Source organism: Marmota flaviventris, chromosome 14 (genome assembly GCF_047511675.1).
Source record: "Marmota flaviventris isolate mMarFla1 chromosome 14, mMarFla1.hap1, whole genome shotgun sequence".
Classification (NCBI taxonomy): domain Eukaryota; kingdom Metazoa; phylum Chordata; class Mammalia; order Rodentia; family Sciuridae; genus Marmota; species Marmota flaviventris.
This window is the reverse complement of record NC_092511.1, coordinates 20,803,603-20,821,487: the sequence shown is the minus strand read 5'-3', so window position 1 is coordinate 20,821,487 and position 17,885 is coordinate 20,803,603. Positions and strand designations below refer to the sequence as shown.

General features: G+C 45.6%; 2 protein-coding genes across 3 annotated transcripts in view; one reads left to right on the top strand and one right to left on the bottom strand.

The window, feature by feature from the left end:
• Ift172 (intraflagellar transport 172) overlaps positions 1 to 16,237 on the top strand; it is a 36,306-nt gene extending 20,069 nt beyond the window's left edge. For both annotated transcript variants that reach the window (XM_027933461.2, XM_071601448.1), the window contains 30 exons: positions 600 to 684; positions 919 to 1,011; positions 1,691 to 1,768; positions 2,196 to 2,444; positions 2,558 to 2,636; positions 2,827 to 2,947; positions 3,421 to 3,565; positions 4,079 to 4,168; positions 4,748 to 4,845; positions 4,963 to 5,098; positions 5,182 to 5,298; positions 5,655 to 5,797; positions 6,944 to 7,037; positions 7,385 to 7,449; positions 7,645 to 7,825; positions 8,032 to 8,141; positions 8,248 to 8,377; positions 10,871 to 10,969; positions 11,163 to 11,272; positions 11,415 to 11,478; positions 11,689 to 11,775; positions 12,058 to 12,174; positions 12,940 to 13,050; positions 13,341 to 13,460; positions 14,163 to 14,258; positions 14,452 to 14,511; positions 14,591 to 14,689; positions 15,230 to 15,383; positions 15,812 to 15,903; positions 16,089 to 16,237. In XM_027933461.2, coding sequence (XP_027789262.1) covers positions 600 to 684; positions 919 to 1,011; positions 1,691 to 1,768; positions 2,196 to 2,444; positions 2,558 to 2,636; positions 2,827 to 2,947; positions 3,421 to 3,565; positions 4,079 to 4,168; positions 4,748 to 4,845; positions 4,963 to 5,098; positions 5,182 to 5,298; positions 5,655 to 5,797; positions 6,944 to 7,037; positions 7,385 to 7,449; positions 7,645 to 7,825; positions 8,032 to 8,141; positions 8,248 to 8,377; positions 10,871 to 10,969; positions 11,163 to 11,272; positions 11,415 to 11,478; positions 11,689 to 11,775; positions 12,058 to 12,174; positions 12,940 to 13,050; positions 13,341 to 13,460; positions 14,163 to 14,258; positions 14,452 to 14,511; positions 14,591 to 14,689; positions 15,230 to 15,383; positions 15,812 to 15,903; positions 16,089 to 16,178 — 3,313 coding nt within the window. In that variant the 3' untranslated portion in view covers positions 16,179 to 16,237. The remainder of the gene's footprint in view (positions 1 to 599; positions 685 to 918; positions 1,012 to 1,690; positions 1,769 to 2,195; positions 2,445 to 2,557; positions 2,637 to 2,826; positions 2,948 to 3,420; positions 3,566 to 4,078; positions 4,169 to 4,747; positions 4,846 to 4,962; positions 5,099 to 5,181; positions 5,299 to 5,654; positions 5,798 to 6,943; positions 7,038 to 7,384; positions 7,450 to 7,644; positions 7,826 to 8,031; positions 8,142 to 8,247; positions 8,378 to 10,870; positions 10,970 to 11,162; positions 11,273 to 11,414; positions 11,479 to 11,688; positions 11,776 to 12,057; positions 12,175 to 12,939; positions 13,051 to 13,340; positions 13,461 to 14,162; positions 14,259 to 14,451; positions 14,512 to 14,590; positions 14,690 to 15,229; positions 15,384 to 15,811; positions 15,904 to 16,088) is intronic.
• Positions 16,238 to 16,313: 76 nt separating this feature from the next.
• On the bottom strand, positions 16,314 to 17,858 carry Krtcap3 (keratinocyte associated protein 3). Its single transcript, XM_071601986.1, has 6 exons — positions 17,831 to 17,858; positions 17,528 to 17,790; positions 17,371 to 17,430; positions 17,007 to 17,213; positions 16,762 to 16,896; positions 16,314 to 16,655 (listed from the first exon to the last, which is right to left on the bottom strand). Exons 1-6 carry the CDS (start codon positions 17,856 to 17,858, stop codon positions 16,548 to 16,550), a joined length of 801 nt encoding a protein of 266 aa, XP_071458087.1. The 3' UTR covers positions 16,314 to 16,547.
• Between the last annotated feature and the right edge of the window lie 27 nt (positions 17,859 to 17,885).

Here is a 17,885-nt window from a genome sequence, read left to right as displayed (position 1 = left end):
TTCTGTCCATCTACAACTGCCAGAAAAATTCTAAAATAAATAAACAAACAAATAAAATAAAGGTATGCTGTCCATAAAGAACAAAACAAAACAAAAACCAGACTTCTGTGGCCCTGCAAATATTCAGCCTCTGCTTTCTTCTTGTGCCTATTAGCTACTTGCCCATTAGTCTCCAGCCACACTGGCATCCATATTTATTCTTAGGGACTTTTTCACTAGTTATTCCTTCTGCCTGAAATGATTTTTCCCCATCTTGCCATGATTAGCTCTTTCTCATACTCAATTATCAGCTCAAAAATTAGCTTTTCAGACTCTGACTACCAACTTAAATCATTCACTCAGTTACTAAAGACAGAATCACCCTGGTGTTTCTTACTTTTCATCTTTTCCTTGTTTTTTTGTTTACTATTATTTGTCTATACTAGAATGGAAGTTTCTTGAGAGTAGGGCCTTCATCTTCCTTATTCCCGCATTGGGCCTCCAGTGACAAGAAGAGTGCCTGGTACATAGTAGATGCTCAGTGTGTATTTGCTGAACCAGTGGCTTACTGATAGTTGTGTGATAACATTACTGTTAATATTATTGCCTCCATGCTGTAGGTGCTTTTCTGCTTTGGGCCATGTAGCAAAAGCCCGGTTCCTGCATGAGACCAATGAGATTGCAGATCAGGTGTCCAGGGAATATGCAAGTATTATTCTCTTGACTCATTTAGTTTCCCAAGCTGAGATTTCTTAATATTCACTCCCGTGATTCCTAACTTTCTAGCTATCCCTAGTTTCTTTCACCCTGTCCATCCCTCCTCTACCCTCAATTGGACCATTTTGGAACTGCTCCTCAAGTGTATCATCCTGTGTCTTTCCTGCCTTCCTGTCTCAACCCACACAGACAGAACGACAAAAACCTTCTTTTTCCCTGCAGGGTGGAGAAGGAACAGATTTCTATCAGGTCCGAGCACGTCTAGCCATGCTGGAGAAGAACTACAAACTGGCTGAAATGATCTTTCTAGAACAGGTAACAGGAAAAGAGGAACAGGACAGAAGAGAGAATCTAAGGGGGAAAGGGGAGGCAAAATCAGAGAAGGAAAGAGAACTGACTGACTAGCATTCCCCAGAGGTTTGAGGAAGAACTTCTAGAGGATTATAGAATTAATTTCCCTCCTTCCTTATTTCCTTCTTTTGTATTAGTCTTTAATCTCAACAGACTTCCTCCTTAGGTCTTCAATTTCTTCTTCCTTTCATAAACAATCTACAATGTTCCCTCTATTCAAGAGCTTCTCTGTGCAATTCTTATGTATAAGAGTAGTGTCAGGCTTTGTGAGGCCCCAACTTATACAATTTGAGGAGCCCTCTTTAAGAAAAATTGCCTTTGAAGATTCTGTGGAAATAAGGAGTCCTGTAAAAACAAGAAACTTAGGTTTCTTTTAGTTTCATAGTAAATCCAACTCTGGGGCTAGGAGTGTGGCTCAGTGGTAGAGTATGTGCTTAGTAGCACAAGGTCCTAGGTTTGACCCCCACAACAAACAAATAAAAACAAAACAGAGAGAAAGAGAAATCTACCTCTGTTTATTCAATAAGTAAAGGTTGAGGCTCTTAGTCCTCGTGGCCAGGCATCTTAAACAGGCTGACCAGGGAACACTGGTTTTTGACCCTCATATCTTTCTGGTGTCCCTTCTTCTGCCTGGTTCCCCTAGAATGCGGTTGAGGAGGCTATGGACATGTACCAGGAGCTTCATCGTTGGGATGAGTGTATCGCTGTGGCTGAGGCTAAGGTATTATTCTGTCCTCTCCACAGTTGTTCAGAATTTGGTCCCACCAATTTCAGAAACCTCCTTTTGTCAAGGAGACTGTAGGAACTAGAATAGTGTTGGGGCTGGGACCTGACAAGGTAAGAAGTTGAGATACTGGTGGCCCATGGGACTGGGTGCAGTGGCTCATGCATGTAATGCCAGCCATTTGGGAGGTTAAGGCAAGAGGATTGCAGATTTGAGGCCAGCCTCATCATCTTAGCGAGATGCTGCCTCAAAAAAGGCTGAGGATGTAGCTCAGTGGCAAAGTACCCCATCCTCCCTACCCTCCAAATAAAGATATGGGTGACTTGGGAAGATTTCCACTTTTACAGAAGGACTGGGGAGGCAAGAAAAGCAGAAGGGCAAGAAGGAGGGATGTGACTTTTAGTTTTCCTCTGTGTATATCCAGGGACACCCAGCCCTGGAGAAACTACGCCGGGATTACTACCAGTGGCTGATGGACACACAGCAAGAGGAGCGAGCCGGTGAACTACAGGAGAGCCAAGGGGATGGACTAGCAGCCATCAGCCTATATCTCAAAGCTGGACTCCCTGCCAAAGCTGCTCGGCTGGTACTGACCCGGGAGGAGCTACTGGCCAACACAGAGTTGGTGGAGCACATCACCACAGCTCTCATCAAGGGGGAGCTCTATGAAAGGGTAGGGCTGATTTCCTTTTCCTAGACCTTATCATTTGCACTGTGTACACATCTCCCACCCAGAGGAGTCTTGGGGTGCGTTCCTTCTATTAACACATTCCTATGTGTTAATAGGCAGGTGACCTCTTTGAGAAGATTCGAAATCCACAGCGGGCCCTTGAGTGCTACTGTAAAGGCAATGCATTCATGAAAGGTATAAGCTGTCCCTTACTGTTGTACACTTGTGCTCACCCAGTTTCCTGCACCTCTTTTGGAGTATCTATTAATGTTGACTGGCTTCAATTCTCCATTTCTTACCCATTCTCCATGCTTCATTTCCCTGTCCTATTTTTCTGTGTTCCATCCCTGTAATTCTGAGCCCAGTGTGTCTCTGTCCCTGACAGCGGTAGAGCTGGCTCGATTGGCCTTCCCAGTGGAGGTGGTGAGACTAGAGGAGGCATGGGGGGACCACTTGGTGCAACAGAAGCAGCTTGATGCAGCCATTAATCATTACATTGAAGCCAGGTATGGTAGCATGGAAGTATAATAGAGATTTGGGCCTGAAGTGAGAAGCACTGGGGCAGGGGAGGATACCACAGTCTAGAAGAAAAGATCTCAAAATGTAATTGGAGACTGGGGATGTAGCTCAGTGGTAGAAGACTTGCCTAACATGTGCAAAAGTTTGATCTCTAGCACTGCAGGGGGGAAAAAAAGATTGGCATGTGCTTAAAGGGGCACTTTAGCTGGGTATATTGGCACTCACCTGAATCCCAGTGACTTGGGAGGCTGAGGCAGGAGAATTAGAAGTTCAAGGCCAACTTTGGCAACTTATGAGACCCTATCTCAAAATAAAAACAAAAAAAGGGCTGGTAGTGTATCTCAGTGGTAAAGTACCACTAGGTTCAGTGCTTAGTACTGCAAATAAATGAGGGGGCTCTTTACTTCCATTCATCTTCCTCTTTCCTCATACATATTTATGTCTTTCCCTACTATGCCAGGTGCTCCATTAAGGCAATTGAAGCTGCCCTGGGTGCCCGCCAGTGGAAGAAGGCAATTTATATATTAGATCTACAGGACCGAAACACTGCGTCCAAATACTATCCTCGCGTGGCCCAGCATTATGCATCTCTGCAGGAGTATGAAGTAAGGGAGAGTCCTTTCTGTAGCTTGAGGTAATGCAATATAGGGGAACAAGAGGAGCACCCAGAACAGGAAGTAGAGTCCAGTTTGCCAAATCCTTCTTTCTGGGACCCAAACAGCACTACCATGATAAGTAGGAAGAAAAATGGTTCACTTCCCCAGTTTCATCCCAGCATACACAGACCTTCCTTCCAGATGTACAGGGTGATCTCTAACCCTTCCTGTGCCAGCATGAGTATTCTTTATGAATAACTCAGCATAGCTACAAAGAATTGCCTTGCATTGCAGAATTGTGAGGCCCTTTAAAATTCCACTGCATTGTTCTCATACTGCTTTGAGCTGGTCTTTTTTCTAAATAGTAGGTGGTACAATTCATCTATACTTATTCTTTCTTCTCTATTATTATAAGATAGTATCCAAGTCTTTCTATCAACCCATCTGGAGTTAGTTTCTTCTTTGTAAAAGCTGCTTTAACTCTGTTGTTCTGACCTTTTGCATCTGTCTCTCCAACTGCAGATTGCTGAGGAGCTCTATACGAAGGGAGACCGGACCAAAGATGCCATAGACATGTACACCCAGGCTGGCCGCTGGGAGCAAGCCCACAAGGTAGAAAATGGGTGAAATCCATGATGAGAGAAGGCTTCTTAGTGATTTTGTTGCCTCATTCCTTGGTCCCTGATTTCCTTCACTAGGTCTCTTTCACTTGATCTCCCTCCTTCACTAGATTCCTGGAAAGTTGAGAAAGAGTTCCAAAATATAGTCTGGACAATTTTATTCCCTAATCAAGGGGAAAGAAGAGATGAGGAGAAGCTCCTGACCCTGAGTATAATTCATAAGAGAGCAGGTGGATTTGGGATCTGAGCTTTGGTCACTTGTAACTTTGTTTTTTGCCTGTACTCTAGAGCTCAGTGGGGACAGTTGGAACATAAAATTTGGAGCACATGCTCCCCAGTACAAAGCCTCACAAACTCTCCTGAAAAGATCTCAAAATGTATTTTAGCAGAATATAGTTTGCTTCTGCTTCTTATGAACTTGGAATTCCCTGAATTGACTAGAATGAATGGTAACCAAACTCCTGTGACTGTGGGTAGAGTTCAGAGTTCCTGAGCAGACAGGTTCCCCCGAAGACCTGCTTCCCTTGGGAATTGGCTCCTGAGGCTACCCAGGATCTATATGTCTGCACAGCTAGCAATGAAGTGCATGAGACCAGAAGATGTGTCTGTGCTGTACATCACACAAGCCCAGGAAATGGAGAAGCAGGGCAAGTACCGTGAGGCCGAGAGGTGAGGCATCAGAGCCAGAGAAAGGGATGATGGGATCTGAGGATACTTGCCCTCTGCCCAAAAGCAGTGGCAGCAGGCATCTATATAGGAGGCCACTGGTGTATCTCCTGTCCCCAGGCTGTATGTGACAGTGGAAGAGCCTGATCTTGCCATCACCATGTTCAAAAAACACAAGTTGTATGATGACATGATCCGCCTGGTAGGGAAGCACCACCCAGATCTACTCAGTGACACACACCTCCATCTGGGCAAGGTGAGCCCTTCTCTTGGTCCTGCCCAGCTCTTCTCCAGCCAGGCTTCCTTGCCTCCTCTCTATCCTGATCTATCTTCCTGCAGGAGCTGGAGGCTGAAGGCCGACTGCAGGAAGCTGAGTACCACTACCTTGAGGCCCAGGAATGGAAGGCAACAGTGAACATGTACCGCTCCAGTGGGCTTTGGGAAGAGGCCTACCGGGTAAGGAGTACATGCCACACCAGGATACCACCATTCCTCTTTTCCACTTTCAAGTGACTAATTCTAAACTGGTCATAGCATCTTTGAAATTATAATGAAGACCAGAACCTCTTTTGCCAGAAACATATTCACATCTGTATACACAAAATTTCACTTACAATTTTAAAGGTTTGTGGACTTCCTAAAGCCCAACCTTGGTCCCTAAGCACTTCAACTCAAGTTAAAAGACCTTTTTTTTTTTTTTTTGGTGGTTTAGAATATATACCTTATCCTCATTAGAGCTGAGGTCAGGAGGTCAGAGATGAGAAGGGAGCATACTCCGCAGTGGGGGATTGTCCAGTGACATTGTTTTGCAGGTGGCCAAGGCTCATGGTGGAGCTAATGCCCACAAACATGTGGCCTACCTTTGGGCAAAGAGCCTGGGAGGAGAGGCTGCAGTTAGACTGCTTAACAAGCTGGGACTCCTGGAGGCTGCTATTGACCATGCTGCTGACAATTGGTAAGGCCTGAAGTTTATCCTCCATTGGCCCCATCCCAATCAGAGCCCCTACATAGAGAAAGAAAATAGATGTTTAACTGAGAAATATTTCCAAAAGCTGAGGCAAGAATGAAGAAATGTGGTAAGGAGAGATCCTTGGAAGGATACAATAAAACAATAAGAATAAATTAGTAACTCTGCTCCCATTTTCTGGGGACTCAGTGTTTCATCTTTGGCTGTTATAAGAAGGGTTGAAAGGGAGCAATTTGAAAGCTGGGACTGCACTGAGCAGTAACTTAGTTCTGGATAATGGAAGTGTGAGTCTGTTAAATGCAAAATGAAATATTCTTTTTTTTTTTTTTTTTTTTAGTACTGGGGAGTGAATCCACGGGCACTTAATCACTGAGCCACATCCCCAGCCCTTTTTTACATTTTATTTAGAGACAGGGTCTCACTGAGTTACTACGTGCTAAGGCTGGCTGTGAACTTGCTAACGTACTAAGGCTGGCTTTGAACTCATGATCCTCCTGCCTCAGCCTCCCGAGTTGCAGGGATTATAGATAGGCATGTGCCACTGTGCCCAGAAAAATGAGCTTATTTCTTTCCTTTTAATATTTTTTAGTTGTCAATGGACCTTTATTTTGTTTATTTATATGCAGTGCTAAGAATCAAACCCAGTGCCTCACACATGCTAGGCAAACACTCTACCACTAAGCCACAACCCCAGTCCCAAAATGAGCTTTTCTTAAGCAAAAGTTACAAAGGCCAGGAACAGAATCAGATCACTGAGGGTAGTCTTGCTTGTCTTTGGAGAAGCCATCTTTTTTTTTTTTTTTTTTGCTAATGTGACGGGGCTCAGGAGAGGGTGTGGAGCAGCAGGAGCCCTCCTTGCCTCTGCCTTTCCTATTTGTCTACCCACCCTCCTACTGATTTCAGGGAAAGCATAGACTTGTCCAGGTACCTCTGGATCCATGGTGACAGTGATGTAATCATCATAGGGCTGCCAGTCTGTCTTCTTTTATATCTCTCCATGATTCTCTTATCACTTCATATCTGTTATTTAAAAGGCTATCCCTTTTTCTCCTGTCAATTCTTGGTCTTTTTCTGTTTTCTCTTGCTTTTTATAAGTATTAAGTAAGCAAACCCTGTCTGTACCTTCTTTTTCAGCTCCTTTGAGTTTGCTTTTGAGCTTTCCCGGCTAGCACTCAAGCATAAAACCCCCGAGATTCATCTCAGATATGCTATGTACCTGGAGGATGAGGTATGGATGTTATTATTTTTTATACTGGGGATTGAACCCAGGGGTACTTAATCACTGAGCCACATCTTCAGCCTTTTTAAAACATTTTATTTAGAGACAAGGTCTTGCTGAGTTGCTTAGGGCCTTGCTGAGTTGCTGAGGCTGGCTTTGAACTCAGGGTCCTCCTGCCTCAGCCTCCCAAGCCACTGGGATTACAGGCATGCACCACCACACCTGGCATGGATATGATTTTGCCACTCTATTCTGCCCCTAGCCACTGATGCCAGATGTTCAAACTCCTATCTCCTGGCTACCTATAATGCCAGCCATCCTTTCATCACATGTGGCTACCCTTTCTTTTTCCATAGGGTAAGTTTGAAGAGGCTGAAGCGGAATTCATCAGAGCTGGTAAACCCAAGGAGGCAGTCCTCATGTAAGTTACCCCATAAATTCCTTATCCTGTTCTCCCAGTCATAGCCCCAGGATCTTTCAGGTCATCTTCACCTTCATTCAGACCAATAAACAGTACCAAAAAATCTGACTCCCCCTCAGTGACATTGCTGTTTCTATCCTGCTATTAAGGCCTCAGTCTTATACTCAGTATCTCTTTTGTCTCCCCATGGGGCAGGTTTGTCCACAACCAGGATTGGGAAGCAGCTCAGCGTGTGGCCGAGGCCCATGACCCAGACAGTGTTGCGGAGGTGCTTGTAGGACAGGCCCGGGGAGCCTTGGAAGAGAAGGACTTTCAGAAAGCAGAAGGGCTGCTGCTTCGGGCCCAGAGACCAGGCCTTGCCCTCAATTATTATAAGGTGGGATACTGGATTTGGGGCCACGAAGGGAGGGTGAAAGAGTATGAGAGACCATAGAGAACCATGCTGGCCCTGGTACTAAAAGATTGGAGAAGTGGGAAGACAAATAATAACAAGAGAGGGCCAGGAAATCAGTGGGTCCTTGTGTGACAGTAGGATGCTTCCATACCTCCCTCTGCCCTCCTGATACCTGAAATTCTGAATAGGAAGCTGGACTATGGAGTGATGCTCTTCGGATCTGCAAGGACTATGTACCTGGTCAGTTGGAGGCCTTGCAGGAAGAATATGAAAGGGAAGCTACAAAGAAGGGGACCAGGTATGAAGCCTGGCAACATTGGCATGAAGTCCCTGCAACATTGGCAGTGCTGGATGATAGAGGTCATGAGGTGCACAGGATAGACCGTGCCCTCTCATCTCCACAGGGGCGTGGAGGGACTTGTGGAACAAGCTCGACAATGGGAGCAGGCTGGAGAGTATAGCCGTGCAGTCGACTGCTACCTCAAAGTGCGGGACTCTGGGAGCAGCAGCCTGATGGAGAAGTGCTGGATGAAGGTGAGGGCGCCAGACCTTCCTGCTCTCCTTTCCCTGGGTCCTTTTGTGCTCAGTTCACCTTCTCAGACATTCTTGATCCTCCTGTGTCTGTTTTTAGTCAGATAACGGATATCTGTTGAGGGCCTGCTGTATCTTAGAGCCAGAACCTATAAAGATGATAAAGAGGGGGTGTGAGACAGAGCTCTGAAAGCCAGAAATTAGAAGTTAGAGGAAGACATGGCTCAATTAATTAATATTGTACCTGAGAAGAGACTAAAGGATATGAATTAAAGTAGAGTTCAGGGAAGGTGAGATCTCTGTGGGCCAGAACTGGAAAATCAAGTCCAGACTCATGGCCAGAGAGAGGCCATGACAAAAACATGGGTTCCGCCTCTTCTCCCCAAGAGCTCCTGAAAAGAACCCTCCAGCAGATTAAGCCAGTCCAGTACATTTCCCTAATTCTAAGACAAATAATATTAGAGAAACAACCAATAGGGTGTGTGTATGTGAGAGAGAGATAAGATATGGGCTCACACAATTTTATGGAAGTAGGCAAGTCTGCAGGGTAGACTTCCAATGTAGGCACATTGGAAGCCCAGGAAAGCAGATGGTGTTGTTCCTGTTTGAAGGTGTCTGGACTCCAGATGCAGAAAGTGTCAGTGTGTAAATTCCAGTCTGAAAACAGTAAAAAGCCAATTTCCCAGTTCAAAGATGTCCAGACAGGAGGAATTCTCTTACATGGGGAAGGACCAAGATTTTTGTTCTGTTCAGGTCTTCACTTCATTGTGGTCTTCCACATTAGGAAGAGCAGTCAGCTTTACAATGTAAATGTTAACCTCATCCCAAAACATCCTCATAGACAGTAGATGAATTGGACATAACTTTCTTATGTTCATATATGAATACATGACCAGTTAACCCCACATCACATACAACGATAGGAATGGGAAACTATACTCCATGTATGTATAATATGTCAAAGTACACTCTACAAAATACACTCTACTATCTATAAAAGAACAAATTCAGAAAAAAAAAAAAAAAAAAAAATCCTCATAGAAATACCCAAAATAATGTTTGACCAGATATGGACACTGCGTATACCAAGGTAACACATAAAATAACCATCACACATATAATCACAATCAGGATGCATGTTTAGTTTAAAGAATGTACCTCAGATACAGTACAGTATAGTACTAGGAGTCATGGACAGTTGAGATTGTCCCTCTAAATTCAATGTTGGTGTGATGATGCCCCTGCAAGATGTCTCTTAGATTTCTGAGGTCTCATCATTGAATAGCCCCTAGAAATTTGAACAAAGGAAGTAGAAAGATGGCTGAAGATGAGTTATGAGAGTCTAGCCAATTTTAATCTGCAAGTATTTATAAATATCTGTTGTGTTTTACTCTGGAGCACTGTTTATGGGGTTTTTTCATGACTTGCCCTTCTTCAGATTAGTCAGAGGATGGTGGGGGAGGGAAATACTGTTTAAACTTTGAAGGGTTTGTGAGGCCAAAAAAGGCAAGAATAGGTGAGGGAAAGAGCAGGGGGTAGACTGTAGCTAAACTGCATCTTGTGGAAATTAAAATCTGGGAAAGATATCAATCTCACACTGAAAAGAGAGTGACCTTCTAGGATGCTTGAATTTATAGAATGACTGAGTTTTAAGTGTTGAAAGGAATCATCAAAATCATCTAGACCAGGGGCTGGGGATGTGGCTCAAGTGGTAGCGCACTCACCTGGCATGCGTGCGGCCCGGGTTCGATCCTCAGCACCACATACAAACAAAGATGTTGTGTCCGCCAAAAACTAAAAAATAAACACTAAAAAATTTCTCTCTCTCTCTCACTCTTTCTTAAAAAAAAAAAAAAAATCATCTAGACCAGCACTGTCTGCTAGAAATGTGTAAGTCACAAATGTATGCCACATATATAATTTAAATTTTCTAGAAGCCATGTTAAAAAATAATAATTATAATATATTTTATTTAACCAAATTTATCTAAAATATTGCCACTTCAACATATACTCATCAAGCTTAACATTGTTAAGAGATTTAATTCTTTTTTTTTTTGTACTATCTTCAAAATCTAGTGCATGTAAGTAAAGAAACTGAGGCTTGTAAAAGCCCAACACAAATAATTGCCGAATGCCTGGACTATTCATTTCAGAAGTTATTTCCCTCTATACCATAATACCAAGATTCTATTTGTGACAAAGAACTTGAGAAACCACTTTATCACAGGTACCAGCACCAAATGCAGTGACCTCAGACAGCAAAGGAAGTGTCTGGAAGAGTTACAGTAGGCAGAACAGAACAGAACAGATTAGTACACTGATGGCCAACCAAAAAGTCATGAACCAGGCTTTGCCCAGGAAGGTAGAAGGTGAAGGAGAACACAAGAGAGAAAGTTGGCATCTGGAGGGGAAAATGTATGAAAGGGGTGAGACCAAGGAGCCCTAGTAGTGTTTGTTTCTCCTACTCATTTCCATCTTCTTTTCAACCACTCAGGCAGCTGAACTCTCCATCAAGTTTCTGCCTCCCCAGCGCAGTCTGGAAGTAATTCGGGCAGTAGGACCCCAGCTGATTGGAATTGGAAAGCACAGTGCAGTAAGTAGAGTGCTAGGACTGAAAAGAAACAGGTCCACAGAGATCAGTGGAATGGTGACATCACACCCAGGTGTGTGAGGTGGGCCTCCTGGCAGGTGCAGCAATGTTCTGGGGCAATGAGGGAGAGTTCACCAAGAAGAAACTAGGGAGTCCAGGGGAAAGATGGTCTCCACTTTGATGTCCCACTGTTTAGGCTGCAGAGCTCTATCTGAACCTAGACCTTGTCAAGGAAGCAATCGATGCTTTCATTGAGGGTGAAGAGTGGAACAAGGCTAAGCGTGTGGCCAAGGAGTTAGATCCCCGGTAAGCTCATGACCCCTTCTCATTGGGAAATTGTTTTACTTTTTTTTTTTTTTTTGTAAATACAGGGAAAACATTCTTTGGGGGAGGGTTTCATCCCAAGATAATGAAGCTTGAGATCTCTATCCATTTCCCATCTTCACAGGTATGAAGACTATGTGGACCAGCATTATAAGGAATTCCTCAAGAACCAGGGCAAAGTGGACTCGGTGAGACTTGAAGAGTTAGTGAGAGACAAGATGCAGAAACAGGGCTGGAGGGTTAGCTCAGTGGTAGAGCACTTGCCTAGCATGTGAGGCCTGAGTTCAATCCCCAGTGTTGCAAAATCAACAAAAAGATTAGAAGCAGAATGTGGGTGAGAAGTTTTCTTTTCTCCCTCTGGTCATCTCTTCTGAACTATCTTTTGCATTACTCTCTAGCTGGTGGGTGTGGACGTGATTGCTGCTTTGGACCTGTATGTGGAGCAGGGCCAGTGGGACAAATGCATTGAAACAGCTACCAAGCAGGTGCTCCTCTCTCCTCCCCATTCCAGCTCCTCTCTACATATTCCCTTGATTTTCTGCCAGCTCCAGAGCTGCCTCTCTCACCTCTACCAGAATCTAATCTCCAGAGATCCTAATCAGAACCAGAGAGTACAGTCTGATGCTGCCTCATATTCTGATATTGGAGTCAGAGTTGCATATGCCCATTGCCTCCTAAACAAGTCCATGGCTTTAAGTTACCACCTCCTCCCTGCCTGTCTTACCAATTCCTACCCTCACCTGTGCTTTTCCTCCATCCCTGGACAGAACTACAAGATTTTGCACAAATACGTGGCTTTGTATGCAACTCACCTGATCCGGGAGGGTGGCTCTGCCCAGGCACTGGCTCTCTATGTGCAACATGGAGCTCCTGCTAATCCACAGGTACCAGCCTTCTCCTTGAGGCAAATGTTTCCACCAGGGGATTCTTTCTTCCTCTAGAATTACCCATCCCTTCAGGGACTAGTCTTCTCAAAGGATTCTGCCCTTTGAGAACATCATGGCCAGAGTCCCCATCCAACCTCTCCTGATGTGTAACCTCTCAAGAAGACTTACCCTTTGAAGAAACATCCAATGAGCTATTTGTGCTCTTTGTACCCAAGGACCTGTCTTTCAGAGGAGTCCTGCACACTCCTCCAAGGCTTACTTATTGACTTTCCTCAGAGAATAAACACTGCCCTCCTATCAGAGAAACACAGCTCTCTAGAATATTAGTCCATTAATATTATGACTGCATTTTCATTCATGTATTTTCCCAAACTCAAGAGTTCCAGCTTATAAGTAGTTACTTTCTCTCTCTTAACATAATCAGCACTTTTCTCTATCAATGTCCCCTTGCTTCTACACACACAGCTGGGCACAGTGGCACACCTACAATCTTATCAACTTGGAAGGCTGAGGCAAGAGGATCAGAAGTTTGAGGCAAGCCAGCCTCAGCAATTTAGTGAGATTTTGTTTCAAAATAAAAAGCAAAGAAGGCAGGGGATATAACTCGGTGGTAGAGCACCTCTGGCTGGGCTTGATCCCTAGTACCCCCCCCCCAAGAAAAACCCCACACATAAACACTCTCCTCCATTTGGCTCCACTTCCACTGACTTTCTCTCTTGCTTGAGCCCCACACTCTGATCCCCCTTCTCCCTCAACCTCTAGAACTTCAACATCTACAAAAGAATCTTCACGGACATGGTCAGCTCTCCTGGGACCAACAGTGCTGAGGCCTATCATAGCTGGGCCGATCTTCGGGATGTCCTTTTTAACCTGGTGAGGAAGTTGGGTCCACAATGGAGTAAAAGGGCTTCTCTTGGGCTGGGGATGTGATGGGTAGAGCACTTGCCTAACATGTGCAAGGCTCTGGGTTCAATCCCTACCTAATACTGCCAAAACTCCTCCACCTGTCCCCATCCCAGTCTCTTCTTTCATGCACATAAACCATAAACTGTTACTCTCAAGATGTATTTTACCCCCCTCTGTCCAGGTAGCCATCAGTGACTTCTCTGTCACACTGGCCCTTCTCTGACCCCTGAGCCAGCCTCACTCTCTTCCTTCCCTAGTGTGAAAACCTGGTGAAATCCAGTGAGGCCAACTCTCCAGCTCATGAGGAGTTTGAAACGATGCTGCTGATTGCTCATTACTACGCCACTCGCTCTGCAGCCCAGAGCATCAAACAGCTGGTGAGATGCAGTGCGGGGAGATGAGGTGCAGGGATCTTCAAACCTATGAAGCTGAATGAATCCAAGTTCTGGATTCCTGAGCTTAGATTCTTGGACTTCCCCTCTTCTATATAAATCAGTCTTCAACCTTTGCTGAAGTGGGTATTCTTCCCATACTGTCTTGACCTTCTTAGGGCTTGAGACCCATACAGCTTCAGATTATTTTTTTGTTAGATCTCCAGCATCCGACCCATGCTAGGCAAGCACCCTACCACTGACCCACATCCCCAGTACAGTTTTAGTATGTTTAAACCTTCAAATTCTATGATTTCTTTATTCAACCCATATAATGCACACATTATTTTATTTATTTACTTATTCATTTATTTATTTATAGTCCTAAAGATTAAACCAGGGGCATTCTACCTCTGAGCTACATCCCCACCATGTATACACACGTTTGACTTATTTTTGATAATTTGCTGTGTATTTATTTCATATAGTTGGATGACAGAATTCTAGAAATGGAAGGAAGCTTAGAAATAATCTAGGCCCAGTTCTGTTGTGCCAGTGAAAGAAACTAAGAGCCAAACAGCTTGAGATACAGATCAGTTTAACACTGATTATTGGTTTTATAGTTTTGTGGCTATTAGTTACAGGATCATTCATCTGGTAGCTCAGCCACTAGTGCCAAGATCCTAAAGCTTTGCTTTCAATCTCTAGGAAACTGTGGCTGCCAGGCTTTCTGTTTCACTCTTGCGTCACACCCAGCTACTACCTGCAGATAAGGCCTTCTATGAAGCAGGCATTGCTGCCCAGGTGAGCTGGAACAAGGAAGGGTGGGGCTGAAGCTAGAACAGAGTCGGAAGATAGAGAATATCCCTTGAGCTAAACTGAGTGTGGGGTAGATACAGGTCTCTTATATCTGCTTGCAGTGTGTCCCTGTATCCAGTGGCATCCAAGCTCAGCTTGCTCTTTCCCATTTGCTTTTTTTTTTTTTTTTTTGCCATAGGCAGTTGGCTGGGAGAACATGGCCTTCATCTTCCTCAACCGCTTTTTGGATCTTACCGATGTAAGGAATCATGTGCAGAGGTTGGGAGGCTTTGCCTGTCACAAGCTGTACTTATGTCATGGTGTCCACTGTGCCATAGGCTATCGAAGAAGGGACTCTGGATGCCCTTGACCACTCTGATTTTCAGGATACAGACATTCCATTTGAGGTGCCACTACCAGCCAAGCAGCACATACCGGTAAGGGTGCAAGGTTGGAAAATGGGAAGGTGTCAACAAAGGAGTGCATTAAGAAGGCAGGACAGGGGCAGGAGTTGTGGCTCAGTGGTAGAATGCTTGCCTAGTATGTGTGAGGCACTGGGTTCAATTCTCAGCACCACATATAAATAAATTATAAAATAAAGGTCATGGACAACCAAAAAATATTAAAAAAAAAAAAAGCTACAGGGATGCGCACACCTGTAATCCCAGCAACACACCTGTAATCCCAGCAACTTGGAAAACTGAGGCAGGAAGATCTCAAGTCTGAGACCATCCTGGGGAACTTAGCAAGAACCTATTTCAAAATAAAAATAAAAACGGGCTAGGGTATAGAAGAAAGGAGGACAGCTTTGGGTTGCCATCTTTAGTAGGACCTCAGCTCTCATTATTGTCCCTCAATTCAAGGAGGATCATTTATGGCTGAAAAGCTGGTGTACAGGATGAGGGTATAGGAAATCCCATCCCCCGAGCCATTTGCCCTACCCTCTGTGAAGCTCTTGCTCCCTCTGTCCCCACCAGGAAGCCCAGAGAGAAGAGGTTCGAGACTGGGTACTCACAGTCTCAATGGACCAGCGGCTGGAGCAGGTTCTGCCTCGGGATGAGCGTGGTGCCTATGAGGCTTCCCTAGTGGCAGCAAGCACTGGAGTTCGGGCACTTCCCTGCCTTATCACAGGTATAGAACCCCACAGCACCCCCTTATCCTATGGAGGGGAAAGTAGAAGGATCAAGAAACTTTATTTTGTCAGGCGCAGTGGCACACACCTATAACCCCAGCAGCTCTGGAGGCTAAGACAGGAGGATTGCGAGTTTAAAGCACCACATATAAATAAATTATAAACGGCGAGGCGTTTAGCAACTCAGCGAGACCCTGTCTCTAAATAAAATATAAAATGTGGCTGAGAATGTGGCTGAATGGTTGAGTGCCCCTGAGTTCAATCTCTGGAACCAAAAAAAAAAAAAAAAAAAAAGCATCATTTCACTTTAATTTAGTAAAGGGCACCTAAGACAAATGATAGCCATCTTTATCCCCAGGCTTCTCTTTATTTCCACCCTCTTCAATCTCTCTCAAACTCTAGTTCTTCTTTTTCTCTTCTCCCACAGGTTACCCCATTCTGAGGAACAAAATTGAATTTAAGCGTCCAGGGAAGGCTGCTAACAAGGACAACTGGAATAAGTTTCTTATGGCTATTAAGGTTAGAGAGGGAAACTTGAAAGCAGGCAGGGAGAACAGCATTGCTGGAGGGGCTGGGAAAGGCTGGGATTCTTTCAGAAGATAGGTGCAGACCCTGCATTTGCTCCCCAGGACACGGAGATGAAGCTGATGTCCAATGTACCAGCTCTAATGAGTTTCTGTGATGTTCTTTCCCTTTACTCACAGACCTCCCACAGCCCAGTATGCCAGGATGTGCTGAAATTCATCAGTCAGTGGTGTGGAGGGCTCCCCAGCACCAGCTTTTCCTTTCAGTGACTGGTAAAATTGAGGAAGGGTTTGGGCCTCTCCCTCATTAAAGTTCTGTAAGAAATTGATACCACTGTATTCTTTGATGAATCACCCCCAACACCAGCACAGTACCCTTTCCCCAAAAAAAGAATTATAACCAAGTAGAAAAAAGAGAAGTTCTTTATTACAATTATCGATACCATCCTGGTGTCAGGGCCCCTTGTTTAGTGGAAAACACTTGTGGACTGAGCCTTGGAACATCACCTGCCTGATAAAGGAAGAACCAATCCAGGTCAGAGAGAGGAGCAGCACAGTAAAGAACTAGCCCTGGTCCCAAGAACACTTCCATGTCCCCTCTCTAACCCAGACCCCCACTCTCAGGGCCCTTTACCTGTCCTAAACCCAGGTTTTCTGTGACTCCTGGATTTCTTGATGTTGATCTAGTAGCTGCACATTTTCCTGCTGTTTACATTTAGGAGGTTCAAGCTCTGTCAGTTCCTCTAGCTGCAGGAGAGGGTGGAGTTTGTACCATGGCCCTGAATGATACATCAACTCCTTTGTAACACAGACTGGCTGTATTGAGTGAACCCTTCCGGTTTCTCTTCCTTACCTGCCCCTGAAACCCTTCCTTCCTGCAGGGCCCAATTCCACGCAGGGTGAGTGCTGCCACACAGCAGTAACCAGATAGAGCAGCCTCAGCTGCAGACATAAGCAGAGAAGGGATCCAGAGAGCCAAGGCTGTATCCTAAAAGCAGAAAGCAAGGATGAGGGCTAAAAGGAAATGTGACATAAGCCGCAAATGAGGAAATTAAAAGGGCAAGACCAAGGCTTTCTGAATGGCAAGAAAGCACTCACATAGATTCTTGTGGGGTCAAAGGGGCAGTCCGTGTGACCAGACCCCTGGTCCAGTGGGATGGAAGGATCCAGCAGTCCTGGATGGCAGTCAGCAATAAGTCTACGACCACCATTGGCCACAGTGAGTGACACAGCAAGGAGAAGACCCATGGAGCAGGCAGCAGACAAGAGCAAGTTCACTAGAGCCAGGGCCAGCAGGGCCCAGTGCTGGCAGAGCAGAAGATTAATAATGGTGAGCAGCCTAGGCCTAGCAAAGTCTGCCAATAACTAGACAGTTTTCTATTTGAGGCTCCTTCTTCACATTGAAAAAGCTGAGACAGTTCCTCCGCCCTACCCCTCTCAAGCTCCAGAAGTCCCCTCTCACCAGTGGTGAACGAACAAGGTTCTTGGATGCCAAGAGAGCCACAAGTCCCACGGAAACACTCTGCGGAAGATACCAAGCCTTTGGCCCACAGGCGCTCTGCATGTCGCTCCCTACCCGCCCCCCACCCTGTCCCGACCCCCCCCCCCCAGGCTCTCACCAGCAGCCCTGAACCCACAGAGATGACATTGGCGGTGGTGTACTCCGGTGTGACAGCGCCACGGGGGTTGGCCACGTGCCTCAGGACAGTGCCGTGCAGCACGGCCCCCAGCAGCAGGTTCACGTGGCCCACCAGGATCAGCGCTAGGCCCACGCGCATCAGCCGCCGGGGCCCGCGGGCTGCATCTGTAAAGCAGGGGGAGGGCAGACCTGAACCCGGAGGGGCAGGTGGCACGTAGGGCCAGCTGTCGCCTGTAGGACAGGCTGAGGGGTCTCAGGGACCGAGGGGAGGGGCGGAAGTTACCAAACACGCAGAGGCGGTAGCACTTCATCCCGTGGGTTGCGTAGCCGCCCGGCGG